Source organism: Marasmius oreades, chromosome 10, assembly GCF_018924745.1.
Source record: "Marasmius oreades isolate 03SP1 chromosome 10, whole genome shotgun sequence".
In the NCBI taxonomy this organism is placed as follows: Eukaryota; Fungi; Basidiomycota; class Agaricomycetes; order Agaricales; family Marasmiaceae; genus Marasmius; species Marasmius oreades.
The window spans coordinates 547,500-574,662 of record NC_057332.1 but is presented as its reverse complement, the minus strand read 5'-3'; the positions used below and the strand labels follow the sequence as shown (position 1 = coordinate 574,662).

Here is a 27,163-nt window from a genome sequence, read left to right as displayed (position 1 = left end):
AATGGTGACCCGCAACTTATGGCAGAAAAAGGGTCACTCTTACTAGCTGCTTCGTGGTTGCTGTTCTCCTTACTAAAAAATATCTGTTTACTAGGCTTGGTCAACGGGACGCTTGGAATTGTGGCCGATATAATCTGGAAAAAGGGTGCCGAATGCTCCGATCTCCCTCTAGCAGTTTTACTTGAGTGCCCAACTTACACCGGTCCTACCCTTTGGAGAACTGGACCACGAGAGCATGCGCCTCAAGGTCATCCTATCGTCCCAATTCCAGTTATCAAGCAATCCTTCGAATATGACAGTCGCCAATGTAGTCGTATGCAACTCCCCCTCAGATTAGCCTGGGCAGTCACAGTGCACAAGTCGCAAGGTCTCACACTGGAGAAGGCACAGATTGGACTGGGGAAGCGGGAATTCTGTGTAGGGCTAACTTTCGTTGCATTGTCAAGGGTGAAGGAGTTTGATGGTTTGATGATCTTGGATAAATTTGATTTCACTCGGGTTAAAAATCTCGGTGGTGCTGCTCTAAATGAACGTAAATCAGACTTTAATAGGAGATATCCTCGGACAAATTTGTAGAATAGTTTTCTTTACTTCTACACCGTTACTGTACATGCAAAGCGTCGATACCAGTGAGATGAAAAAAAAAAATGGATTTGAATTTACAAAGGCTAAACACAAATTGAATCACAGGGATTTCAAAGATATGGTAGAGAGATGTGGACAAGTTCACTCACCAATCTCCAGATCTTAGGAGTGACAGCTGCCCAGTGTAGCTGGCCATTGAGGTACTTAGAGTCGAAGGACAATCGCATCCGTGACGCGCGTCCCAGTGGTGATATATTGATAGCCGCGGCAGTGCCTGCGGCTACGCCCGAGCCGGTCGTACTGTAAACTGTCTATAGTGGTATTGATGAGGAATAAAAAGGAACAACGATAAAGATTCGCTTTCTATCGCTACTGAGATTCGAAGCGAGCTACCGGGCCGTGTGCGGTGCATATTTCTCAAGAAAAAAAACGATGGGGTGCAGGGGCGAAGCCCCGCCTAGCTGGGTGAAGGGCAGGAACACATCCGAGCGCAGCGAGCGTTCGTGTGTAAGCCCGGAACCCTAGCTAGTACGTGAGCTTACAAGACATTTATAATGACATGACAACAGACTAATCGAAACATAAGGAATCGATGCTATATTATGGACTAACGGATTATATTGTACACAAAGTCCAAAACGAGTCATAAAAACAAGCTAATGCCAGAATATTGTTCACTGGCGAACGCTGGAGAACGGTGGATGGAACGTTTCCGGGATAGCACCACGTCGAACGGTCTTTTCAGCAGTAGCTGTCGCCTCAAAAGCATGCTTCTTAGTTTGAACGTCGTTCTTCGCCTTCCCCTCGACAGTATAACCCGTTAACGCAACACCTGAGGCAATGACGAGGGTGTTGAAACTTGGGAGTCGCTCGACTCGACGGGGATAAGGAGGCAGATTGAGTAAAGGAGGGAGTTGAATTTTCTCTTCTCCCTGTGAAGAGGAAGGGGAAGGAATGGGAGTTAGGGGCCCGATGGATTCCGAGGTAAGTACCGACCGGTGGGCCTCCCGAGTGCGTTCAATAAAGTAATATCTTGCTTCATCAAGAACAGCATGGTATTCTGGAGCCGTGCGGGTAGTAGGATGCTCTCCAAGATAAGGAGTAGCGTCGTGGTTCCAAGGGTTGATGAAGAAGGGCGGGTCGGAATCGTCGTCGTAGGCGTTGCTGATAGGATTCGGCAGCTCTTCAACGCTGTCATCTGTAAATGTTGTGCGTCTGGCGGTTGTCCTATCACTGATCTCCCCTTCCTCTAACTCGGACTCCTCGTCTAAAGTAGACTCGTTTGCCCAGATGGGGCCACTTTCCCCCTCCGTATCTTCCGTGCCACATTTCTGATGCGCTGGAGGCTCGACTGTTGACAGGACGACCTCCTGCAGGCTCTCCGAGCGGCTTTTCCGGTCGTGATCATGATACGCGGCTTCTCCCTCAGAAAACCCATCCGAATCTGAGCCGTCATCCGACAACTCCCCTGAATTTCCCTCGACTCTTTCATCATCGGCAAAGCACTCCTCCTCCGAGTCTACCGTCTCATAAAGCTTGTCACATACGCGGTCTAAAAGGGGAGGTTGAGAGAGGCAGAGGACTTGTGGTCTTGAGTCTTCGACATTGTGTTTTTTATTTGGATCGGCATCTGAATCCGAAACCCTGCCAGAGGGTGTATATGTATTGGAAACCGAAAAAACCGCGCTTACTGGGGTCGAGGGAGGAGCTGCAAATTCTGTCATTTCGCGGAAGAACCCTACAGGGACTCTAGGAAGAGAGAGAAAGAGTTCTTGCCAGTCTCCCTGTTAAACCAGAGTCGTCAAGGAAGAATTTGTTAGCCGTCGTAGTACGGAAGAATAACGGTTGTGGCACGTACCAACGCATCTCGGCGGTTAATATCTTTTGTCTTCTGTCGAATAAGGTCTTTCATGATTGGCAAGTTCATCATAGGTAGTGTTAGAATTTCGGTAATCGCAGATTCAACCGAGATGATGTTGAGGGAAGTTAGAACGGAAGAGAAAGTGGTAATTATGGGCTTCCGTCCTGCTACTTGGTCTAATTTATATGTTTCTCCGAAGGTGGCCTGCCATTGTGGCTGGTGGCACATTATTCGAATTTTATGGATATTAGCATGGCTTATGGACGAGAGGCTGTCCATTGTTCGCAATCTTTGGGCTATGGATCCTATAATGCGTGTCATTACTATTCACCAATCCTGGGGAAAAGAAAAAACAACAACTCAGGAATGCTCAAGCGGGGAGTCGAACCCCGTTCGCGACCTTGATGGTCATTACTTTTTTCGAAGCTTCCTTATGGGAAGGTCGCATCATAACCGTTAGACCACTTGAGCTCATTACATATATGTTATAATTCGTCCAGATTGGTCAAAGGTAGAAACAAAACCTATACTGCAGTTATTTGATCCCAGTACTAGTCTGTCTCGGTCCAGATGTTCAGGAAACCTTCGACGAGGCGGAATAACTTGAGTAAGCCGCCAAAGTCGCCTTAATGTACTGAGCTTTCGGGGTCGACGGACACAACACGTGCTGAGACAAAAATGCCTCATTCGGAGTCTTGAGTGCACACGACTTTGTTCACGACCTTGTCTTGACCGCATCTTTCATTAGCGATACCTGAAGGCGCTTCGTGATCCAAATAGCTACTTTGAGGCTCAAAAACTTCTGTGCAGTGCTATCCTAGCTCTGTCCCAATCTAAACATCCCAACAACTTCATGGTATCACCCTTATGTCTGGTGTGCGAGTTCAATCAACCTCCAACGAAACTCAAGATGGACCTGTTCAGAGGATATTTTTTCATGATTTCAAGACAATGAGGCTCGACGTAATTCTGGTGTAAAGTCCTATTGTATGAAGAAGACTCGCTCGACAATCTGCACGAGGTGGAAGAAGGAAATCATCGTCGTTCATTTCCGAGGAAAGCTGCCATTTATTTGGTCTAGGTAAGTTACGGTGTATGTTTACACCAAAGTCAACCAAGTTTTAATGATTTGAATGATATGCGGAACTTAGAACCTGGAGGGTTTCGTATTCGAAGAATGCTTGCTGTCGGACCCTCCAATCAAGCGCGGCACAATTCATTCCGGTAGTTATCAAGCCTGGGGAAAGCCACCTCATTACTCAAGTTCTAGCTTCTTTAAATGACCAGCGGATTCCAACTTTCACTGATCACCCTTCTACGGCGTTACTTATAGCTTGCGATCGTTATCAATCTACAGCTGATCGATATCTGTGAAGGCGTTAATAGGCTCGTAGCAACCGCTTGGGTGGTAGAAATTCCAAGTAGAGGTGGACCTCCCTGCCTCATGGCTCTCTTAGCCTGCCCTTTACCCTGTCCTGGCGCAACGGAGCTTTCCGAAGCTGCCCATGTACCCCACAGTGAACTTGGGCGCATGCGGAATTTATTCTTTCCGAGTAGAAGCCTTCGTCACGGTACCGTACACGTGAGAATAAATTGCCGCGTGCCCCGACTGACTGCACTGAAGTATCTGCCTCGAGGCGTCCGACTGATTGCGGGATGCTCAATATCGACCGACTGATGTCCGATCCTCTCTTAGGAACCCTACTCAGTCTATCTAACGCTCAGAATCGCAACCTCTGGCCTTGAAGGGACACTTTTCTGGCTGATGATACCTCTACCCTGTCCTTGTACTCGTCAAGCTATAATATTCCCCCCGCGTTTAGGCTCGTCTCGTCATCTAGAATCTCGCTTAGTTCGGGTATGGTGAGAATTCAAGTTACCGAGAACCAGGCGTTCAATTTTCCAGTAGTACAATATGACATCTGGCATCTAATCGAATTATCGAAAGCCACTGAACCATGCATCGTTCAAGTTTATCGCTGCCTCATGGCGATTCAAGACGCAAGTAGGCCTTGGCTCTTCATTGTTCAAGATACGAGACTTCCAACAATGATGTGAGCTCAGTTTACATATAGGGATAGGGTCATGGCATACTGGCATACTCTCACACCGCCAGTGGGTCCGTCAAAGTTCAAACATTCAAATATTCACAGCCGGCAGACGGGATGACAGCTACCCAATCGCCGAAACTTTTAACCGCCGCACTCGACCTCGGTTTTGCTCGGTTCGCTCCGTGAGGGATCTCCATGTATTGAATATCATTCATGCAGTCGAACCTCTCATTTAAACGCGCACCCCGATGATGACTCTTTCAGCCTACCAGATTGGGGATTTCAGTAATCACTCCAAATATAAAACTTCCCGTTCCCACTTCCTCAAGGTCGTTTTCCCTAGAATCCGAACTTTGGTTGGGAGTCATCACATATCTTCCAGCCGTCTGTATACGGCATCTGATGACCTAATTTGCCGCAATCATGAAAACAAGGCTTCCTTATTTACTTCCTTATCAAGATCAGAAAATTCAACATTTTCTGTTAGATATTTCCTTTTTTCGTTACATTTTACTTGGCTCAACCCCACGTTCAAAAACTTTGGAAACAAAACCTACACTTACCGCTTAACGTCAGAAGTCAAGTACGGACGATCACCTGTCCTATTTTTCCCATGCCCTGCGCCCTGAAGCTCGGATTTCTCCCATGCAACCCTTTCCTGGTTAAGTAAAATCACTTCATACAGAAATCCCGGTCCAGACGGTCGCTATTATTCATATCACCTTCCCCGTCTCCCCGAGGTGAAAGAATATTCATATGGCGCATTTCGACGTGACTTTTGACATCTCCCAGTAAATTTCGCCCCCGGTGTTTGAAGAACCCCGGAGACCAAATTTCCTCCGCATGTAACAAAAGAACATTTTCCAAAGTCCAAGGTTGTAGATGTACGTTGAATAGTGACGTTTATAACATTGGCGGATCGTGTTGATACAAGGGTTCATAAATAAAAAATGACAAAAACAACATTTGATACCCACCGGTGGTCGTAAAACACGGAACGGGGCAAAAGAGGGATGGCGGGAAGGGTTTTGAGGATGGCGGGCAGGGAAGAGATAAATCAGAAAGGGGATATTAAAGGAACAAAGAGCGGGAAGACAGGCAACTGACTATATACAAGGGAAGGGGGGGGTTAATAAGAGATAAGGGCACAGAGGATGAGAATAACTCGTCCGGAATTTTTTATGGGTTGAATAAATAAATGAGCCTTGAACCCGGGGACGTTGATTGAGTGGCTAAGAACAGTGGAATGTCGGTGAAGGAGGCGGTCCCAAACTTGAAGAACAAGATGGTGTATGGGGGTGTCTGGAAAGGCAGGACGTATGAGGAAGGCGAGAATAATGAGATGAAGGCCAATATATGGAGCAAATCGGGAATAAATATACTGAGAATCCGGGAAGTTGCTAGTAATACATCTCGAGACGGGGTGAGGGAGGCTCAAGAATCCAGAAGGTCCGGAAAGCAGAAGAATAATGGAAGAGGGTCGAAGGCGGGTCGCGCATCCATTAGAACGAGTAAAGGAATGTCAAATAGTAAGAGATCGGAAGAAAGGGAGAATTCACCAAGATCAACTTCTAGCGTGAATCCTGGTATTGTCTGAGGGTCTTCTCGGGGTTAGTAGCCTTGTATTAAACCGAAAGTCGAGAAGTCTAAATCGTACGTCGACGGTTGGAAGAGACCTTGTGACTTGGCTTTAAGAAGGGTGAGATCCTCGTCGTCGGGAGACATGGGCATCGACAGAGAGCCGTACGTCATGAACTCTGTCTGAGATGAATCTTGTCCGTGAACGAAAATGGAGAAATCGTTCGAATAACCGTTGCCGTCATGATAGTCGCACGCAGGTGACAGCGGTACGCATTGTTGGGATATGCCGTCGTTCTGGTACATGCCCGACAAGTTTTCATACGAGCTTGCAGCAGAGAGGGAGGGAGAATGTGAGAGTTGCGGTGTATGATGGCCACCAAGCGGTGAGATATAAGGATCGTAGGATGAATAGCTCGGAGACTCGTGGTAGCCTGGCGTTATAGACGACACGGGGGAGAGAGGATGTGTCCAGACGGAACCGGGTCCTGTCGCTATCGAAGGGAGCGATGTGTTGATAGAAAGTGAAGGTCGCCTTGAATGTTCAGTCGCGTCTTCGCCGAACATTGTTAATCCGTTACAGAACGGCCCTTCAGAAAATAGACTATCGACGCTTTGAGCTGCCGAAGGCAGAGGTGAGGAATCGGGGGTCTGGTTATAAGAGAATGTGTTGGGGTCCTGAGTGAGAAAAAGATTAGAACAACGGCCACAGATGGTCAAGGAGCGGAAGCCACTCTGAATGACTTGAGAACGGCGAAAGGAAAAAAAAACGTACAAATGAGGGATTCGGTTTCGAAGAGAACGAATACGAATCATTGATGATTACAGTGGGAGACGCATTTGTACCGTCTATTGGCTCCTCTAGATAGTCAGGCGGAGGATCTACCAAGGGCGGGAGATCGGGAGATACTGAACGTTTGCTACGGCGCGAAATACTACGTGAGCTTGGCGATCTCGACAAGGCCTTCGACGGTGAGCGTGAACGAGAAGGCGGGGGTATGGGGGAACTTGCTCTCGTGTCAGTAGGATCGTCCTCTATGTCGGTATCGATGGTAGAATCAGATGTGAATCGCCGGAATGAATGTTCAGTGATGGGAGCCTCGAAACGAGTAACAATCTCGGGGACGTGGTGTTTATCAAATTCCTGGATAGCAGCGTCGAGATCCTGTCCCTTCTTTCCTTCAACCAATAGTTCCGCTATCTTAGCACACCGTTTGAGATCCTTCGGACCAACTTCCCGAACCTTCCGTTTCTCCGTCCCGCCTTTCCCTTTAGAATGTAGCGGCCTGAAGGCATATTGTGGGAACTTGCGCTTATGGTCATCGAGCGCCTGTTTTGCCTTCACATGCCATACCTGACGCTCGTCCTCCGGCAAGTTTTGCCAGGTCAATCCGATGATTTTTGACAAGGTAGAGTGATTGGTCTCCACTTCTGTTGAAACATGCTGACCCTTGATGAACGAGGACCGGAAGAGGATGAACGCGTTGGGAGGTCGTGGAATGTGGTTTTCAGGCTTCTTCTTCGAGTGAGCAGGACGTCGAGGAGATGCCGGATCGTCAACAGAGGGAAACAGTTGCAGTTCCTTATCCGTTACAGGTTCATTGAAAGTGATTGGGGTGACGTTGGTAGCGAAAGCAATCCCGCCGGGCGTAGTAGGCTCAACAGGCATCGTCCACACTAACTGGTTGCCTGTAAACCGGATCCTTAGTTTGTTTTCTACATCTAACGCGTGCAAACGATGTTACTAACCGTCGGCGCCACTGCGCCTAGACGCCCTTGACCTTTCTGCAGGCATATTCTTGCCTAGAGGATTGTGGGCGCTTGAAGGTGATCGGCGGGGGGGAGGGGAAGTATTTCGATCGGGCGGTATAGAAAATGGGTCTCGCGGGCGGGCAGAAGGGCACGAGGATAGAGAACGTGCAGTTCTTTATACTTCGTCCCATCAGCCTCGAGTTCAAAACATCAACTTTGCCACATTCGTCCCCAAATCCTCGCGTAAATTTTTTTGACAAGGCTTCCCCTTTTCGGCATCATCTCAGATTTGTTTCCCAATCGGGAAGGTGCTCCCCAAATTGTTCGGTCCGGAATCAATTGGGCTCTAGAGTATTGTCAAATAAAGTCAAATAATCAATTTCCGGTTTGTGCCGGCGACACCGGCATCGTTCTAAATTTTTTCTTCTCTAGAGAAGATCTGAGTAGATGTCGTACTCAGTCTGAACCAATTCTTATGTACAAAATTCATGCACAATTCAAGCTGAAATCCTAATGACCACATGCACAGACGCCGGGTATTAATGTCACAACGACCGCTGTCACTTGTAAAGTAATGTTCCCATGATGTCACACTTGTGTCACAGTGCGTACCATCTTTTCTTCTACACCACAACGATGTTACGTGCCATTCCAGTTGCTCTGTAGGACTTCATTATGAATTTACTGTTGGTGCCACCACAAGCTTGACCATTGAAGGACTTTCGTGAGGAAAGTGCCATTATTTTTCCACGAGCATTGAAATCCGATATGGATAGATTATCTGGGCCTTATCTAGGCGACGTTTTTCTCCTTCCACCAAGAGTCGTTCTTTTCTCAAATACATCCACGACTGAGCTTCCTCCCAGGCTTGTGAGGTTTTGGTCCGAAGTCCGAACTACCTTTTCGGATTGTTCCCAGAACCCTTGTATGTACAGTATTGTTACTCACGCCCTTCAATCACGCCTTTCAATTAGCCGACGACGCCACCTTCGCCTATGCCTTTTATGTTGGACACTGACGGACGACTTCAAGCTTCAGATGACCCTGGTGGTATGCTCGGCCCATCGCCAGTCAGGTGAAAAAAGTTAAACATTCGACCCGCTTAAGATACGGTATGTTTTTTTGCTCATCCCGGTGGCCGGGACGGCTCTGAGGCTACATGGTGCACACCCACGCAGCTTCACTCACTAGCTGATCTTCCACCCGGGCGCCTCTGATCACAAGCCTATTCCTATCAGAGATATCCCCACCCACCCAGTCCGAAGAGGGAAGGCCTCCGCAAATCTACTGGTTAAACGTGAATCGCCGACATTCTGGTCCTAATCTCTGAAGTTGGCCGATGAAATCTCACTTGCCACCGAAAATCAAGGCATTCAAGTCCCTGTTTACACGCGCGTATGAAGTTTCTTATTATGGTCTTCATATCCGGAGTAGGTCCTTATGTTCCTTGTGGTCGCCATGGATCTTCAGCCTTGTATCGTTGGCGGCGTATGATATGAGACCACGGTCAACTTTCTTATACCCACCGTGACCGAGCCGATTATTGTACATCCCTCCCTCATCGACGTGATCATGAACAGTCCCCAGCGTCACCGCCCGGAGTCTGGCGAGAAGCACGATGAAATGGAAGAGAACTGGTAATGATTTAATCACTCTTCACAATCGTAAACATGAGTCAACTAACATACCTGATTTTAGTATCATACATGTGGGAGGCGGAGATGGTGGTCCCACCGCGACCACAAATGTCAGCCTTATTCTACTTGGTCAAGCCTATTGGAGGCGACCCTCTTGTGTCACGAACGCTCGCAGTACGTCTCCAGCACCCCCGTTGCCCGGGACCCGCCAGTATAATTTTGCCCCAGGAATCAGGATTCGTGGCGGCGATGATCGATCTTGATTGACCTGCATCTTTCTCTTTCTTCTGTGACGAAAAGTGATCTACGTTCGAATACCTCATGATCATAGACTGATAGACTCCAAACACATTCAGACATCGTGTCCGTCACCCATCTCTCCAGGTCTGAGTGCCGGACCACGGTCACTGAGCTTAAATTCAGTTCGGTAGATCCTATGAACCCTTCTGGGACCCGTCTCCAACTTCTCTTGATTCCGAATTTCCAGTATATGATTATATCATATCACTAGGGCCCACGTCCATCTCCGAGATGCATGTAGTTAGTTTCCTGATGTTCTCTAATCCATCATTAATTCGCGTTTTCCATGATAATGAACCGGAAAATCCCGCCCGCCCGGGCTACTAAGTTAGTGAGGGTGGCGGAAGTTCGGCAATTTCGGTCGGCATGTATCGATTCATATCAGTCTTCTCAGATCCGGGGTATGTCCACTGATAGACTTTATTACGAACATGGCAGACGTTTCTTCACACCCGGTGACCCCTTTTATGGCCATATAAACCAACATGGTTTCTGAGCATGAGGTCCAAACCCCAAGAAAGGCACGCCCGATACGGCGGGTATGAATGTCGTATTGATAATTTCTCGTAGAAAGAATGGCTGGGAAAGCCTCGGGTAGTTCATTATATTACTCCCTCCAGTTATCTTTTTCCCCTCCGGGCGTAGAAAAAATCCGGGCTGCTGGTACCTTCAGCTTCTGTGGTTCTGTAGTTCTAATACCACGGCGGGAGCTGAAAAGGATTCACAAGGTACTGAGAAATCCTAGGGCCATTGCATGCGCCCACATGAAACAAGAGTCGTTCCCACTCTGAAAGCATGGTCCCTCCATCATTTTCGAGTTTCCGAGTAGATAGTCACTGTCATCAGTACCCCGTAGATCAGTCATTGGAATTTGACGGAAATTCAAAGACTCTACGCGCCACAATTGAGGTTATGTACACGTTGCGTTCGCTCAGGACTTCACATCGGAAGCGATTGAATCAGTGCCGATCACCATAGATGTGGATGGTAGCAGATTAAAGTCCCTCGCCAGCAACACCCGAACAGTCGAAACAGGTCGCCAACGGTACAGCCCAGGGAATTTACGGGGACTATCGTGGTATACCTGTTTAGACTTTCCCAAGAATTTTCACTCTTGTAAACAGCATGATTCTCAGTACTGGGGTCGAGATAAAGCTTGCTTGACATCGCCTATAACAGTTCCTGCTTGATGGGACAACTTTCATCTTTTGGTGAGACTTTCACATCGCAGATGGTAATCCTAGTTTAGTGGACTTGAGCAGTAGTGTCAAGGGGGCAGTTGAGTTCTGGGTGTTCATTCATTTGGAGAGAGGACCTGTGGGAAATGAATTATGCAGGTTCTGGGTTGGTTCTAGGTATAGGCCCACTCATGGCCGTGCTGTGTTGGGGAAAATGCTGCACCAGACAGAAGTATTGTTCAGGACATCATTGGGGTCAGCCAAATTCAAATGGAGAGATTCAGCAATAAAGATTTAAAAACTCACAATTCATCAACAGTCTCATTTATACTGATACAGTAAATCCAGCTGTATCACTAGTTCAGCTCAGGTAGGCATTTCCACTGCTTTGAGGAAGGGTGCGGACCCATAACAAACTTTTAGAAGTGATTCTTTCAGCTCCACTGGGTGCAATGTACTGTAAAGCATGCATATTATGTTAATGATTATAGTAAATTTTTCTTAATTGTTCAAACTTGTCTTTAGAAATCTCAGGACAATACCTAGAAGTATCAAAGGCATTTCTAAAAATATTATAAGCCTGTTCAGACCACTCATTATGCTTTTGAAGAGTAAATCTAGTGTAGATTCAATATAAGTATTATCACATTTAGAAGAAATTGATAGCATATTCAGGCTTTATACACTACACATACCATTAGAGAAGAGCTATGCTAGAGTTACATCAAGATGAGGGTAAGCAAGGTATACTTACAGATTACAAGTGAAAAATTAAAATTGTTCAAACATTTCAGATGGCCACAGGGAGTGGAGTTTCCATCTAAATATGATAGCCTGCATATAATCTGCATATCATGTACTCATGGTGATGTAAAGTGTAGAAACACTGTTGTGAAGGTAGCTTAGCCAAACCCTTTCCACACTTTATGCCACCAGGAGTATATGTCCATGTATGACCTACATATTATATACATACCATATCCACATATGACTTGCATATGACCTACATATTATGTCCATGACATGCAGATGATATGCAGGCTATCATATTTAGATGGAAACTCTGCTCTCTGCAACCATCTGAAATCTTTAGACAATTTTACACTTGTGATCTGTGGCTATAGCTTGCTTACTCTCACCTTGATGTAACTCTAGCATAACTCTGCTCTAATGGTATGTGTAGTGTATTAAGTTTGATTATGCTATCAACTTCTTTTAACTATGATAATAGAATAAATCACATAGAACTGATATTGAATTTATACTAGATTTAATCTTCAACAACATAATGAGTGGTCTGAACAGGCATATAATATTTGTAGAAATGGAACTATAGCATAATGGATATGGGTTATTTGTGGGTTATTAATATTATACTGAGAGTACATTAAATCGAGAGGACCATTACACTAAGTCAAAGGCTCATATATCGTCGCTTCGTCAAGCTAGAGCACAAAAAAGTAGGACCTCGGAGGATTGCGCAAGCCGGGAACCGTGGGAACTACCTAACCTTTACGGGTTATCCCACGAATGACTAAAACTCTTGCTCCCATGCCGACACCCACCGTTGGACGTCGTTTCTCTCATCGATTGGGGAAATGATCCATTTGAGACACCATTCTCGTTTTAGTGCAGTGAGCTGAAAAGCTTACTGGTATCGGTGAGTCGTTGAACTACTTCAAGATCCACGAATATCAACCTGAGTAATAATATTTCGATTTCGGGTGTTTGCAGTGCTTAGTACCGTGACATCGCAACACGCTCAACGCAGGCTCGTTTGGGTATGAGCCATTGTGTGCACTGGGTATGCAATAACTGTCACGGTGAGTTTTGTTTAAATTCATGCAAATTTGGGGATTAACAAATCTCGATGCAAAATATCTGCCACTGGACTCGTTGCTATGTCCTGCTTTCAACCGCCCAAAGAGGATGTCATAGCCACAATCCCCAGACGGGGAACAATGGAACTGTCGAGTGCGAGTAGTATATAAGCTACCTTGAACTTCAAAACGATTCTCAACACACGACTGCCACCACCATCGACTTCAATTATCAGCTATACCCACCGAACCTTTCCAGTAAATGGGACCCAGCTCCGCAATTCCGAGACGAGATCGCCAGGAGGGAGAGGAAGTGAGTTTCAGTGGCAAAAGGCTGTACTTGGGGCTGGAGTACTGACCTTCTATGTCATTTCGGTCGCGAAGGAAGGATACCATAGTGAAAGCATTGAAAGCACGTCCCATTTTCCCCCAACCGACTCGGACATTGTCAGAGCCGAAGATATACCACCTCAAAATGACTTCGACCCGCGCATGAAGTCCCAGATTTACCAGGATGCGCTTCCGTCGGGGTCGTGGCGGGTTCGTTTGAAGGAACCGGAAAGCTCCTTCGAGAAAACGCTCCAGCTTGAGGCAGACGCAAATACCAAGTCAGGCACATGGTTCGAAGGCGTCATGGTCCCCACAAAGTTGAAGTGGGTCTACGAGCGCCCACAAGATGATTGCACTGGATGGACACCCGAAGATAGTGACGACGACGACGACGACGACGACGAGAAATGCAAATGTCCCTATTGCGGCTGTGCCATGCCACGGAAATCTCGTTCAGACGATGAACACATTTGAAATGTACCGTTTCTGTGGGAGCACCCGACAGCCTCTCGAACTCCCGATTCCTTTGGACGAGCTTTACGGCCTCAACGTCGTGATTGGACTTAAATCTATAAATGTAATGATTGTACGGTACATGTGTAATATCGTAGTGGTGGCATTGCAAGGATAAGGCTACTCTAGATCAACTGGTAGTTCGATGCATGAGAATTGTGGCAACCAAACAGGCAGGTAGGAGGCGAGACTGAACTAAGTGTTCGACGACGTGTAGGACCACAGCTGTGCATTTCGAGGTAGTCTTTGCAAACATCAAGTTTTCTCCCGCTTTGTAGAGCTGAATCATTTGAGTCATTAGCAGGCTCAGGTGAGTCGTGTGAGTTACACAAACGAAGTCCTGGTTCTTACCGTATAGCCGTCATTCTGATTCGGAATCCAAATGTAATCCACGCCGTCAACTTCCATTATCCAGAATCTCAGGCTGTAGGCGCTGATGAGAACTAGTGGGTGCATGTGGGAACATTCAGCCAAGCACCTACCGCTCGTTAGATGAGTGCCTCAGAAATTTAGAAGCTGGGCGTTTCGCTACAATCCCTCGTATTTCAACGCTCGGTTCGGGACCCCATTCCACTAAAGCTATATTGCTTCCATCGTCCCGTGTGACGGAGGTGTAATTTGGCATGGATAAATCCGTCTTCACGCAGAATCGGACCTGGTTCTGATGAAAGACCGAACAATTGGATGATATCCCATGGCAAGGCCGGGGGATGAACGTATAAGTGGCGAGGCTACCAACGACTCGGACGCCAGACTCTCTAGTCTGGGTCGAGCAGGGTAATGCCCCAAAAATTGAAGGTGAAGGGTCTGATTTGAGTCCGTCGACATTGCGATTGAAAACCCAGCACGTATATGGATGCATGTTAAGTGCACGCAGTAAGGACCTGATGGTTGGAACAAACGAGAAAGCCCCTTTCCCAGAAAGACTTTTTGAACCTCCGACTCGGGCATGGTTAGATCCTTGAGGGTTAATCTGATGACCGAGATTTAGCAATCATTGACTAGTGAACCGTTGCAATCGTGAGTCCAAAGGACGCAACCCTGCATACACTTCATGGACTAGACTCCTCGAGGCTCGGAGTGTTTAAAAATCGAATCTCCAATAGCCCATGGTCTCGGACTTCTAGGGAATATATCACCATGCTACTCCTCAGCAGAGCTGTGGACTCTTTACTTTTTAATGCGATGATTACTTGAAGCATCGACCACTTCCGAGAAGTTGAGGGATATGTGGCGAAAAATAAATTTTTGTCTCATTTATCGGGCGCTGGATGCGAATACCCCTCGAATCTTACTACTGATAATTAGACTTATTCTATTATTTGACATCTCAGAGCGTCCGCCATGAACGGAGGTGAAGACAAGAGCTCAAGGAAGAGCGTGCCCGTAAGCTGCCAAGCATAATTCAAACTGCGGGTCCAAGCGGATGAGCCATAATCGGCAAGCGCAGAGGGTATTCGATGACAACGTATCCGGCTTTGATGTTTGCGACCTCTGATGCATGATGCATCCATATCGACTGGGGGTTGATAAACGAGAGAGGTAACGGCTGTATCAGTCCGCGTACAACATGTATAAAAAATGCTAAACATTTATGCAAGCTAAACAGGACGTTACATAGTTTAGAACTACTGCCAATCAATATCAGGTACGTTGTACTTATTACCTCAGATCTGTAGCAACTCAGGACTGAAAGCAGATTACTGTGCAAAAAGGTCTACTTCACTCCTAGACACGATTCAAAAGAGTGGACGTACCAGGAAATACATCCGTCGCATTTGGTTTTTATGTGTTCGTTTGAACGCATCTCTGTATGGTTTGATAGGGTCATTACCTTCAATGACTGAACCCGGACTTGGTAACATCTCCGATGGATCATAGTGAAACTTCGCTCGAGAACAAACCAGATGTGCATCTGTCAAAAGTGAGACCGAGTTGGCCACGGGAAAAACAATGAAATGGACCCACAATAGACTGGTGCCGGTAAAGACACTGAACGAGTAGACCTGGCGTAAAGATGACACAGGGCGAAAGAAAGCGCTTGCAAGGAATCAGCCCTATATGTTCAGGAGATTACTCTAAAATGATCGTGATCCAGCCAATTACCGCTCACTTGAAATTGTTTTCCTAAGCCCAAGGCTATCGGATAAGCTAGATTGCATTTGTATGATTCAGACCAGCCAGGTCACGCACATCGAATAACACCTGTAAAAGTTGTGAAGTTAGTTAATTGAGGGGAGACGACAGCTCCTCACGGTATAATGAGCCGAACGACTTGTACCAAGAATACCAGTATGGCTCTGTAGATAAAAGTCGAATTCGACAGGGTGGCAGACGTCGCGATCAACGACTGTTCCAGCCTGACAATTTCCACTGTTGTCTGCATTCTGCATAGTTTGAGGGAAGAATCTAGGGAGGTATGTTTCCATTGATCGACTCTGCTTGGAGATGGCGATTCACTGGGGACACTCACCGAGCATGATGTCGTTTCCCAACAATTACGAAAGTTATCTTTGGTACAATCCCAAGGTCTTTGCAAGCAACTGACAGCTTCAGATTGAGTCTAGGGATCACTTAGATATCAGAGACTTGGTGACATACGACGTAGAAGACGAAGCTCTGTTCAAATTGATACCGTGAGCCTGAGTAGGTCAACGATTGCCATACAAACCTTTATTGAGCACATGCACAAATTCTCCCTCCGAAACGCCGTCTAATGCGTCGGACAGTTAATGTTATGTACTCGAAACGGGTGGACACCCGTACCTCGGTAAAAGATCAGCCGTTTAGGAGCTGACCTCTGTTGGCTCAAACCCTCTGCTTCTTGCTTGTACTTCATATGTGATTCCAAAAGTTCCTGTGAGGAGGATGATATATGACCAATCGACTCAGTGACAGGTAAAGAGGCGTACACGACTCATCTCGCGGAGATCTTTGATCATTTCCTCTCGAGCTTGCACCTGGAGCGTACCCATATACCTCGCCGATGCAGAATCCAAACTCGCAACGACGGAAGCGTACGATGGCATACTCTTCATATGAGGCCCCGGCGACGGATGTGTCACATCGGCGCCTGATACCGTAGCTCGGGTGAGCGTCACGATCATGGAAGACCGGAATCGACGTACCCATGATGATCGTGGGATTGGCGGAGTCACCCAAGAAGGGTATAGTATTCGATTGCCTGATAACGACGTTGATTCCGTTAAGTTTTCCATTAATTCTGGCATGAGTTAGAACACGTACGGGAACGGAACTAACCTATCGAGACTCACTTGAGACACACGTTTTCCCAGTACTTGTAATTTGCGCCTTTACAATTGATTGTTTTGAGGCATTGGGTAGCAACACCGAACTACACCAAACCGGGTATCAGTAGAAGAGACTTGATCATGAGGTAGAGTCGACAGGATACCTTTACATCGCAGGTGCTGATAAACACAGTTAAATTAAAGCAGACAAAGAACATAATTAACCTCACTGTTTCACTGCTTTGTAGATTGAGCCGCCACCTGGGGCTATCACGACGACCGTAAGTGTAGGGTAGGAGCCCTTTTCTTTCTTACATTCTTCTCCGGCCGATTTCAGTTGCTATCGGTAAGAAAATCAGTAAGTCGCTCAGACACAAGACTTGGAGTACAGAGGGTATTTCAGCTTGCCTGTTCGATATTCCCTTGTCCATTCTCATACTTCAAGAACGGGTTCCTCTTATGCACCTGTATACCTAAAATAATGAAGTGATTTATTTGCGACCGTTTCCGCAAGTCAATGAACAAACCAAAACTCACCAAATTTGGTACATTCACTCACGAGATCCGTTGCCGCCTTGGTCGCGTCTTCCACCGTAAACCTATTTCTCGACTCATAAATAATCATCATCCAACATTCGATGCCCTTTACAGGCGGTTTGAAGCACTTTCTGCCCGTCCTGTTCGTGCGAGATTGGTTCACGGGTTTGATGAAGACATCGATAAAGCGTAATATACGTACATACTCCACTGTCCGCCAGCCGGATTCTATTGAGTATAGAATCAGCTTCCATATTACAGTACATAAGATATGACACCTACTACTACACCTTTCTGGCCATCCCCAAAGCTGAGCGTTGGCGGTCTCAGGACACGTGCGTCAATGGTAATTGGAAGTTCTCTCGATGTAAGGCCAAGGCCAAAAGCCTTTAGATACTCCGAGTCGTGATGATCGAGAACACCCTGAGTACGTTTTGTTTGAGCCTGAGGCATCATATCGGAGTGCTCAAATCCGGAACCATACCTGAGGCAATAAACTATTCTTGATGCTAGTCAAGCGATCTCCTGGTCGTTGTGATGCGTACTTGGTAAATTCCCTCAAGAACTTCTCCGGGATTTCTTTCTTCATGAAACAACCAGGCGGAACGGTGCACCGCTCAAGCGGGATCTTAGCAGATTCCGATCCAACCTAATGTAAACCGTTCGTGAGAGATAGCTCAACGACCGAGGAGCTCGAAACCGGATACCGTGACACAAACAACGTTAGGATAGTGAAGAGCCTGGTTGGCGGTTTGAAAGAAATAGTCAGCCACCGTCATTTGCTGATTATTTCTGTTGGAAAAGGTTTCCTGTGAGGCCCCCAGTCGAGTCAAGCCGTTCACAATTGCTCTGCGTTGGGGACGACCAGGCGTAGCCCCGGTGATATAAACCTCCAAACCAATGAGAAACAGCTGAAGGTCCTCGCGCTTCTGAGCGGTCAGACCATGTTGAGGTGACAGTAGATTTGGATTTGGGTTCGGTCCTCCGATACGAAAAAATTGAAGGCACAGCCCAATCAGTGGGCCGGGTGCGTACATCATGGCCACAGAGGTATCGACGTTGAGGAGTAGACGTCCAGTTCCAGGCCTTGCAGACTGAAAGTAACCCCGCCATATTTGGTAGCCTTCCCCGAGATCCCTTTTCCCTGCAGCGCTGAAGAACGAACGACCCCTTGCGAAGGTCCGCTGATCATTTATAGGTTTATTCACCTCCGTCATTGCCTTCATCCCAAATACGACGTTAATCGCCTGCATCCGCAAATATAGTCAGCGTGGATGATGATGCAGGGTAACGAAAATACGGTTCCTACATTTAGGGCAGGAGCAACTGAAATATCTGATGATTGCGCACCGGTAATGAGGCGATTGAGAATCCTGTCCACAGTGGGTAAGTTACGAGTAAAGCACAGGTAAGGTGGACTTACTCGGGATTGATTTCAGCCGTTTTTCTTAGACGGACTTCGTATATTCGTGGAGCGGGTCGTCCAAACTGACTGTCATGAAGCGAAACACTGAACTAAAGCAATGGCTGGGTTTAATATCTGGATTCACGAAAGATCACGGTTCTGCTCACGGTAGCATCGTCATCCTTCCCAAGAGACAACCGTCGAGGTGCGTAAAGGATCTTCTTACCATCGTACGCGACCCGGTTTTTACGGTCTTTAATTGTTCTCGTATCGAAGATCGAGCTCGAATCTTCTCTTCGTTGGAGCCGTTCGATCAATATCCTGCTTGCTCGTTGACTGAGAGACGGTGTTATGACTGATTCGACGTGAGTGATTGGACCTCCCCGATGAAAAGTAGGAAAACAAACCGACTGGAGAATACACGACGATTAGCATAGCATATACAGGCACAACGAGAGGTTCAGACTTACCGTCATACTGGTACCAAAGAAAATCGCTTTTACCGGCATCCTTTCGCTTTCCAGTATCGTGGATATTGAGCGTGATTGGGCAAAAGTTGGCCAAAACTTTGATCCCTACTCCACTGGTGCCGAAATTCGGTCGCTTGATGCCAATGGCGTCGACATGAGCTATTCCAGGCAACCATCGTCAGGGACTGAAGAAGAAGAAAGTAAAAAACCAGGACCTTCAGTTATACCGGTCGTTTCAGTTGGAGTCGGAACAACGGTTGCACCTGAACCTTGAGGTCCGATCAAAGCTTGGGGGCGAGCCCAACGACCGGTAGCGGAGCCTGATACACTAGCGGCGGGCGTTGTGGTTGGCGCCGTACTATGAGTGAGAGCTGCAGTTGATTCTGAGAGGGTTTGAGTTGGCGGGGCAACATCAGATGGTTTGGATGGCTGAGAGCTGGCAGTTGCAGGCTCGACAGGAGTATTAGTGGTAGCTTGAGACTGTTTTCCAGGTCGCTTCTTTTTTGCCATAGTCAATGTGGAAGCTAAGAAGAAAGAGGTTACTGGGAGTTTATTATATTGTCTTGAACGACCAAAATAACTTACCCCGTGTTCAAAACCTAGCTTCAATGACAACTCCGCAGTGAGGAGTGACTGCGGAAAGAATCCACTGAAGCACGCAAACTGCGCTTGAACTGCGAAGCGGTCATGAGTCGAGAAGGAATACTAGGATTGTAATAGATCAAGCACAGTACATCAGAAGACAAAGACAAGCTTGCCAAGTGTACTGTATGTCGCAGGTGTGCAGACGAACGTGTCGACATCTTCATCTTCTTTTGAAGTTGTGGTCAGAGAAGCAGAGGAGGCACTGCAGATGCAATTGTAGTTCAGAACAGGAAATTGACTAGAGAACAGTAGGATATACTTACAGTACCTGGAGAAACACCATTTATTATCACAGGGAGGACAGACGGCAACTGCACATACTGTCTTGTTGACCGCAGTCGGCAGAAAAACAATCATAAAAAAGCCCTCCACTGTATCCCCATCTTTCCCAAATCCAAAACACGGGAGCCATCTCCGCTTCCAAGTCCCTCCGCTAACAAAAATCCGTTTTTTCCGTCCTGAAAACGAAACATGGTCAATGGGCATCCCGTGGTTTCCCATCATCACATTTTGCCAAGCTGGACGCGATTGAAAAAGCCCATTTCATTCTAGACAATCGTCCCAAATGCATGCGTATTGGTTCAGTGCTAGGAATCTGCAGTCAGACGCGTAGGGATGCGGTTGAGAGCACGACCAGGTGACACCACAATATGCAAGTATGCAAGAACCCAAATCATGTGCAATAATGTAATCATTCCTTCTACCGCGATTTTGCTTTTAATCGTATTGTAATTCTGTTACTTCACGGCTTAGAGTTTCATCCAAATACCCGAGCGTTTCGATTGGACTTTCGTTGTCGAATGCTGTGATAGCGTAGCGATTGAGAAGCTGACTTGGAATTTGATTGATGTCCGCGGTCAAAGACCTATAACGTCGTTCGAAGAAAGAAGGCGATGAATCTGTCCTAGACGGTGGATGAGAGGCGACGAATGGAAGGTACTTACCAAAAATGGCAACAGCAACTGAGATCTAATCTTATCTCCCTTCAGATGTTCGTCAAATTTCAAAATATGAAACGCTACAACTCCATACAAAAAATAAAGAATACGATCAAAATACGATACAAATGTTCGCAAAATCAAGTCCTGAGCCTTTTCCGTTCACCGATTTTACCTAGATTTAACTGGGGAAAGAAGTCGTTCCTGCAACTCCCCCTCAACCAAACCCAGCTAACTCCACTGAACCGAAAAGGGCCCCATGAACGGGTACAACACGCACTTGAATACAACATTGACTCTGAGACTCGATACACCATGAATAGTCCTCTGCACGAGGAGCCCTGGGAGTAAGGAATCAGAATTCAAAGGAGAGGATGTATCTATCGAGGTTGAACGAACATACCTTAGGGTCTGAAGTACAAGGGGGAAAAAACCCTATAAAAAGTACATGAACCTCTTCATGCTATTATTTACCGGCGTAAAATTATCCTTGTAGAAGTCTAGGTGGATCTCTTCAGACTCCTCCGACTGAGCCGATATCGTCTCATGCATAGTCGGATCGTAATGGAATTTGGCTCGACGGCAGGCAAGCTATCCAGAAAATAAAAGAAATCAGATTTAGAACGACCGAAACCATTCCCAGTAGGACAACAGAGGAAACTTACATCTGCATCTAGGGTAGAGTGATATCGTGTCAGGAGAAGAGAATTCATATCAAATGCGGCGAAAACGTACAGTAAACCGGTGCCGGAATCTTGACGGCTCGTGTTGCGCGCGAGTAGCAGTGGCACAAGGAATAACTGCCGGATCTTAGTTACAATCGCGAATCGTTAATATGGGTTGAGAGGTACGTACGCCAATTCTTGTAGCCTAGAATCAAAAAGTTGACCATGAGAAGCAAAGAACACCGTTACAGTGGACCGACTACTCACGCGTTCGCGTCAAACCCAAGGTTCTCGTCTTCCAGCACCGTATAATGACCCGGAACACTAGCTGATTGTCATCGTAAATAAACCCCCGCCCACCTAATGCTATTCAAAGGAAGACTTACTTCCTTTCAACCCAGCTTGAGATTGTAGATAAAAGTCTCGATATATGGGATGCGTAATTCCTGTTTTGTGAATGGAATGAGGACCCAGAAACAAACGTAGATCAACGATACCACACTCACGTCTGTCAACCACAAACCCAGAACGACAGTTACCCGATCTATCTGCGTCTTTTGGATCATTTGGGAAGAACCGGAAATGATGCCTCTTCCCAACGATAATGAAGGTCAATTTTGGCGGAGGCTTCCCGAGTTCCTTATACTTCCTCTCAGTAAGCTCTGGTGAATCTACCGTCAGTGGTAATATTATGGAAGCAACTCGAACCGCTTACTTTTCATCGTGTAAAATTCTCCTTGTCGTACACGCTCGAACTCGCCTTCCGAGACGCCATCTCGGAAGAAGTAGATGCTTCTCGGAGGGATCTTCCCGTTAGAATGGAAGTATGCTTCCAATGCTGTCTGGGAAACGATAAACTCAGGTAACAGAAGTAGTAGTTAAACCGCGGACAACTTACCCCAAGCATTTGGTCTAGCTCCTGTATTAACTCCGTACGAGACTGTTGGACCTTCACAGTCGCCACATATCGAGCTTTGAGACAAAGTAAGTATTCCAATTCATATTTTGAGATAACTAGATCTCACTCACTAGCCCGCGAGTCGACAGAGGACACCAATGCAGCGATGGAGGGCATAGTACTACCGGGAGCAGGATGGCTAACATCAGCACCTGAAGTTTTAGATAGATGTCAAACTCTCCGCATATAGACTACCTGTTAATATGCTTACCAATGACCATCGCATTCGTTTCCTCAAGCATCCGGATGACGGAGTCAAAAGAGTAGTAATTGACGCCCCCCAACTTGCCGTTGATTCTGGGGAAAGGTTAGCGGCTGCCAAAAGGTAAAGGGCGGAAAAGAACTCGCTTGAGGGTCAAATTATTATGGTATTGATTCCAATTGATTTTCCGCCCACCACCTCCCCTGCCACCTCTCCCTGGGTCAAACAGCTGGTCCTTCCAGCGCTGAAACAAAATTTAAATCAGACCCTCGTAACGAAAAGTAACTTATGAGGAAGCAAATATACTTACTACACATTGAGTTGCAATGCCCCTTGTTATATCCCCAAAACGCTTAACTTGGTTGTATATCTCTTCCGCCTCGGCAGGAAGGAAAACGAGAATGAGATTAGGACGGTGCTCATTTCCGTACGCAAGGAGAGTCTGATGGATCGTAAAAACGTGAGTTCAAAAGCCTCAAGACGAGCAGTACTAAGCCCATACCTCATTAACATCATGTCCAGGTTTGCCATGCAGCACCGGGGAAGCCTTAGCGATGACTGTGATTGATAGCGCAGTGAGCGGGTGATTGTTTTTGGATATATCAAATTCAATGCCTTACACATCCCTAAAAGCAAGGAAAGAATCCATGTATCACAAAGACAACAACGAGCAAAAAGTAACGGAACCCACCCCGTTCCTTCATCACATTGCACAACTCCATGACAAAGTTGACCATAGTATCCGTCGTGCGCAGACCAGTGAAGTTAACAACCATCATATCCACCTTCATGGGTTTCACCAGTCGTTTACGCATTATGTCCCAAACTCCGGCACTCCCCGGCTGTTGTGAAGATATACGAATTCAGTCATATAACACAGACCGTCTTGGAACGACTCACATTGAGACGGAGAAGGTCAGGCCTATTATCCTGTTCGTGACGCGGTCCAAATGCGATCGTTCTAGGGTCCAAAATCCGTGCTTCAACACTCATAGGCCGCTCATCAATCTGAACTTGTGCAGCCTGAAGGAATTCCGACTGCGAATGGCCAAGTGCTTCCCACCCATCGGTAATCCTTCTCAGTCTGTTTCCGGGATTCGAAGGCATGAATCTGTGTAACGCGCTAACTTGATTTGCGGCAAGCTTAGGCTGTGATGAAGGTTAACCATTTGTAAATATCGAATGTGATCCTTACGAACTGAAATACCTGCTCACCTTATAGAGTTGAGTCTCCACTTCGCAAACGGTGATGGGGAAATGTTCCCCATGACCTAGCTTGACGCCTAGCGTATGCTTAGGAATGTTGACTTTGTACTTGCTATAAAAGTGATCTGCTACAGTGGTTATGCCCTCCGGACCATCGAACTCTATAGCGCCAACATTCTGTAAGAGGTCTTTGATTGGCCGAGATCGTCGTCTGGTTTGGTTTTTAATTGCAACAGCAACCTTGAGGCCCTTCAGGGACGCCCTCAATTTCCTGAATTCATGAGGGGGCAAATCTCGAAGTTCAACCGCGTCCCTACATCTGATGAAACTGCACGCCGCTTGGACGAGTGGCTGACTTGGCATTCTGTACGAGAAAATCAATCAAGCTTTGGGGGGCAGGAAACTTCGTTGAAAACGGAGTTCACTTACACAACGCCAGCGGTGACATCGACGTTGACAATGATTTCGTTGATGGCGGGGCGAACAGATCTACGAGTAGAAAGTAAGGACATAGCTCATCAAAAGACGAGTATCTTCGCATACTGGAAGAAGCCACTCCATAACCTGAGTGGATCAATATCTCTGTCGAATCCTATACACAAAAGTAGTCCTCAGCACTGCATGCAGGTCGAAATGGAGAAGAAGGTTGTAGTAGTCCAACTCACCAGGAGACCCGGAAGGTGGCACATAAAAGGAGTTCCCTTTGTAAAGATTGGCGCCTCTATCTTGGGTTGAGATTCAAAAGGAATGAGAGAGAATAAATAGGTAGTCTTACCGGCGTGGCTGGGCCTGCACAAACATGTTTAACATACTCAAACAACTACTAGCATCCGAACTGCCATCTCGTAGACTGCTGTCATCTCGACCCTCCAGAAGCCCACGCAAGAGGCTGTGTACATGTTTAGAAAGGGGGGAAAGGTGAAAATGGGTCCAACACCGAACCTGATATTCACGGTCCTGACAAGGGCGATAGTGACCTTGACTGTCTTTGGTTTCTTCCTTTCATTATCTGAATCCAAAGGTATGTGCTCGAACTAGGAAGATAGCATGTATATTGTTGAATTCGATGGGAGAAAGGACATAACTAACAGATATTGAAGGCCCGTTGAAATTGTACTCGACGAACGAAAACAAGTTTCCCTTGCCGTCGAACGCTAGAGTTGAGAATATACAGAAGTTAATCAAAGGCACATCTGAGCAAAAACTCTCAAGGACTCACCTCCAAGATTCGGAAAGACACTTGGGTAGATCCTCGTCTGCAATCGTTGAAGAATTTCGATCCCCTTCTGCTTCGATATTGATGTCACAACTCCGGGTTTGCCCGGCCACTCCGGTATTATAGCTAAATGCCATGAATTGAAAATCCTGTTCGAAAGCCCATCATCGACTCACAAACTAGGGGCCACAGCGGATTAGAATATGTCTATAGTATCCGATGATATGCAACGCACCTGCATAATGATAAACCAACGATTTACTGGACCACTTTAACCTGAAAGCGTTGACAGAGACTCTTGTTGGGCTCCCGATTGTCCCAAACCGAGAGTCGCCCATAGAGTGATAGATGATGGTGGTCAAAGAGAAAAAGGGACTGACAAAGGGACCGCAGCGGCTGCGGGTAGGCACGCGACGCGACCTATCACGTGCGGTTTCTGAGGCAGTTCTTGCATTTTGACCATTTACAGTAGTCGCGTTCAAAATTGAAACAGCTACTTTGTAAATCTGTAAATCGGCCCAGCTGTAAGTGCTAAACAACCAAAAAAGGAATGTGATTAGTAAGACTTCCGCGCCAGCCCAGCTCACTCGAAAAAAATAATGCCCACCCCAGTTCAATACGTCAGGCGTTCATTCTACCGTTTTTGAGTTACAAGTTCTCTATATTTTCTAGTAGTGGTTCAAGCTAGTCAATTTATCCTAATTAGGCCCAAAACTTAGTGTTCTCTTACTCCCAACAATCAGTAGAGGGTGGGGTGGAGCTCGAGGAAAGCTCAAACGTGTATCCCAGAGTCGCGCGGCAGGCTTACTAATCACCTTCCTTTTTCAGTTGTTTGGCACTTACAGCTGGGCCGACTTACAGACTTACAAAGTAGCTGTTTCAATTTTGAACGCGACTAGTGGTACTCGGCAATTCGGAAGCGACCCGTCAATTTTGAAATGTAAATCAGCTTCCGCTACCGGCTACAAATACGGTCCGATCGGAGTCCTCGGACGCACTTCTTCTTTCTCATTGGTATGTCCGTTCTACTATTCTGGTTTCCGATGTGCAAATGACAAGGATATGCAAAATTGGATAAAACTTGGTCTTCCCGTTTATTTGTGGGCTCGGCAATTTTTTGTAGGATCCGTAGACTACACATGAGCTTGTATGTACAGTTGTAACCACTGAAAGACAAAGGATATGAAATGAAATTTAAAATATAGCTCAGATCTGGTCGTGATTACAGCGTGACAGCCCAGGAACGGTACATTCCGGAATATATCTCAAAATTTTAGATACGTAGTTAAGTGTAAACGAAAACACTCGCATTAAATACAAGGTTTCAGAGGCAGGGGAGTGAACGGTAGTGTGGAATAAGCCAAACGATACAGCAGAGGTCCCAAATCGACCTGTAAGCGAGACGGCAGTGAGCTGGCCTGGCGCGAGCTTTGCTACTTGCCGAAGTCTTGCCGGACGTGACGATACGTGACAAAACGCTTTGCACTTCTCGAATCACCCTCGGACACTCTCCGAGGCTTCTTACAGCTATCCTAAAATCCTCATAAATTCAGGTTAACGTTTTGAGCACTATTAAAATACTCGAGTCAAATTTTTGATACGGTAAGTGGTGTGTGGAAGTGGTACTCGAAAATGTTGCATATCCCTAAACAGAATAGTATCATACGTTCCCTATAATATCTGAATTCCCTTGCTGTGATTTAGTTTTCTTCAGAAGCATAATATTGTTGTCGAAGAGCCGAAGAAGAAATTACTGCGTATGGGGGGGCCGAACACTCCGACCGGACCGACGATGCGGAGTTTGAATTTACTGAACGTTTGAACGTACCTTTTTCAGATCTTTTTCATCATACCAACATCAGACAAGTACTAGAATGGCAATGGGCACCTGAAGATCGTAAGTTACTCCCCAATTTTTCTCCAACTGATGAACATTACTTCTACATTTGCACGTCAGTCTGACAACGGGTACCCAAAAGTACCCTCACGCTTGATGTTTTTGTCGCTTTCTGAACCCACTCTCCTTTCCTTTCTTCTCCCTTTCTCGTGTCCTTTTCCTCTATGC

At 46.5% G+C, this 27,163-nt stretch overlaps 7 protein-coding genes and 1 non-coding gene across 9 annotated transcripts; 2 read left to right on the top strand and 6 right to left on the bottom strand.

Moving 5' to 3' along the window:
• Positions 1–1,259: 1,259 nt before the first annotated feature.
• Positions 1,260–2,674, bottom strand: E1B28_002224 (uncharacterized protein; the record flags this gene model as incomplete). Its single annotated transcript, XM_043159126.1, has 2 exons — positions 1,260–2,369; positions 2,444–2,674. The coding sequence occupies 2 exons, from the start codon at positions 2,672–2,674 to the stop codon at positions 1,260–1,262; spliced, it is 1,341 nt and encodes a 446-aa protein (XP_043002725.1).
• A 139-nt stretch (positions 2,675–2,813) lies between these two features.
• E1B28_002223 lies at positions 2,814–2,917 on the bottom strand. The gene has a single exon. It is a non-coding gene; the product is annotated as a tRNA-Gly (tRNA).
• Positions 2,918–5,068: 2,151 nt separating this feature from the next.
• E1B28_002222 (uncharacterized protein) lies at positions 5,069–7,970 on the bottom strand. Its single transcript, XM_043159125.1, has 3 exons — positions 7,825–7,970; positions 6,851–7,764; positions 5,069–6,753 (listed from the first exon to the last, which is right to left on the bottom strand). The coding sequence occupies exons 1-3, from the start codon at positions 7,868–7,870 to the stop codon at positions 6,109–6,111; spliced, it is 1,605 nt and encodes a 534-aa protein (XP_043002724.1). The 5' UTR covers positions 7,871–7,970; the 3' UTR covers positions 5,069–6,108.
• A 1,368-nt stretch (positions 7,971–9,338) lies between these two features.
• E1B28_002221 (uncharacterized protein) lies at positions 9,339–9,993 on the top strand. The gene is made up of 4 exons (XM_043159124.1): positions 9,339–9,464; positions 9,526–9,638; positions 9,693–9,763; positions 9,821–9,993. The coding sequence occupies exons 1-3, from the start codon at positions 9,400–9,402 to the stop codon at positions 9,725–9,727; spliced, it is 213 nt and encodes a 70-aa protein (XP_043002723.1). The 5' UTR covers positions 9,339–9,399; the 3' UTR covers positions 9,728–9,763; positions 9,821–9,993.
• Positions 9,994–12,491: 2,498 nt separating this feature from the next.
• Positions 12,492–13,566, top strand: E1B28_002220 (uncharacterized protein; the record flags this gene model as incomplete). The annotated part of the gene is made up of 4 exons (XM_043159123.1): positions 12,492–12,602; positions 12,677–12,765; positions 12,869–13,075; positions 13,147–13,566. Exons 3-4 carry the CDS (start codon positions 13,025–13,027, stop codon positions 13,564–13,566), a joined length of 471 nt encoding a protein of 156 aa, XP_043002722.1. The 5' UTR covers positions 12,492–12,602; positions 12,677–12,765; positions 12,869–13,024.
• A 114-nt stretch (positions 13,567–13,680) lies between these two features.
• E1B28_002219 (uncharacterized protein) lies at positions 13,681–14,507 on the bottom strand. Of its 2 annotated transcripts, XM_043159122.1 has the most exons (4): positions 14,088–14,507; positions 13,957–14,029; positions 13,802–13,885; positions 13,681–13,739 (listed from the first exon to the last, which is right to left on the bottom strand). In XM_043159122.1, exons 1-4 carry the CDS (start codon positions 14,465–14,467, stop codon positions 13,731–13,733), a joined length of 546 nt encoding a protein of 181 aa, XP_043002721.1. In that variant the 5' UTR covers positions 14,468–14,507; the 3' UTR covers positions 13,681–13,730. The 2 variants fall into 2 exon arrangements, with proteins under 2 accessions (XP_043002721.1, XP_043002720.1); XM_043159121.1 differs by having other exon boundaries at positions 13,706–13,885.
• A 669-nt stretch (positions 14,508–15,176) lies between these two features.
• E1B28_002218 (uncharacterized protein) lies at positions 15,177–20,840 on the bottom strand. Its single transcript, XM_043159120.1, has 28 exons — positions 20,177–20,840; positions 20,027–20,115; positions 19,854–19,973; positions 19,484–19,792; positions 19,206–19,427; positions 18,966–19,153; positions 18,817–18,908; positions 18,703–18,766; positions 18,101–18,640; positions 17,878–18,042; positions 17,676–17,816; positions 17,596–17,621; positions 17,394–17,533; positions 17,265–17,329; positions 17,087–17,196; positions 17,021–17,036; positions 16,881–16,960; positions 16,734–16,828; positions 16,518–16,678; positions 16,372–16,462; positions 16,277–16,318; positions 16,207–16,224; positions 16,079–16,148; positions 15,861–16,014; positions 15,719–15,810; positions 15,574–15,662; positions 15,363–15,520; positions 15,177–15,308 (listed from the first exon to the last, which is right to left on the bottom strand). The coding sequence occupies exons 4-25, from the start codon at positions 19,776–19,778 to the stop codon at positions 15,757–15,759; spliced, it is 2,829 nt and encodes a 942-aa protein (XP_043002719.1). The 5' UTR covers positions 19,779–19,792; positions 19,854–19,973; positions 20,027–20,115; positions 20,177–20,840; the 3' UTR covers positions 15,177–15,308; positions 15,363–15,520; positions 15,574–15,662; positions 15,719–15,756.
• Positions 20,841–20,903: 63 nt separating this feature from the next.
• E1B28_002217 (uncharacterized protein) lies at positions 20,904–25,471 on the bottom strand. The gene is made up of 28 exons (XM_043159119.1): positions 25,334–25,471; positions 25,275–25,277; positions 25,102–25,224; positions 24,972–25,036; positions 24,825–24,916; positions 24,658–24,771; positions 24,548–24,603; positions 24,426–24,474; positions 24,312–24,371; positions 23,892–24,246; positions 23,577–23,825; positions 23,368–23,518; positions 23,297–23,302; positions 23,179–23,234; positions 22,987–23,118; positions 22,823–22,920; positions 22,686–22,771; positions 22,546–22,626; positions 22,415–22,488; positions 22,232–22,358; positions 22,023–22,178; positions 21,903–21,962; positions 21,784–21,844; positions 21,707–21,721; positions 21,587–21,651; positions 21,517–21,524; positions 21,255–21,442; positions 20,904–21,192 (listed from the first exon to the last, which is right to left on the bottom strand). Exons 1-27 carry the CDS (start codon positions 25,434–25,436, stop codon positions 21,287–21,289), a joined length of 2,601 nt encoding a protein of 866 aa, XP_043002718.1. The 5' UTR covers positions 25,437–25,471; the 3' UTR covers positions 20,904–21,192; positions 21,255–21,286.
• Positions 25,472–27,163: the final 1,692 nt, after the last annotated feature.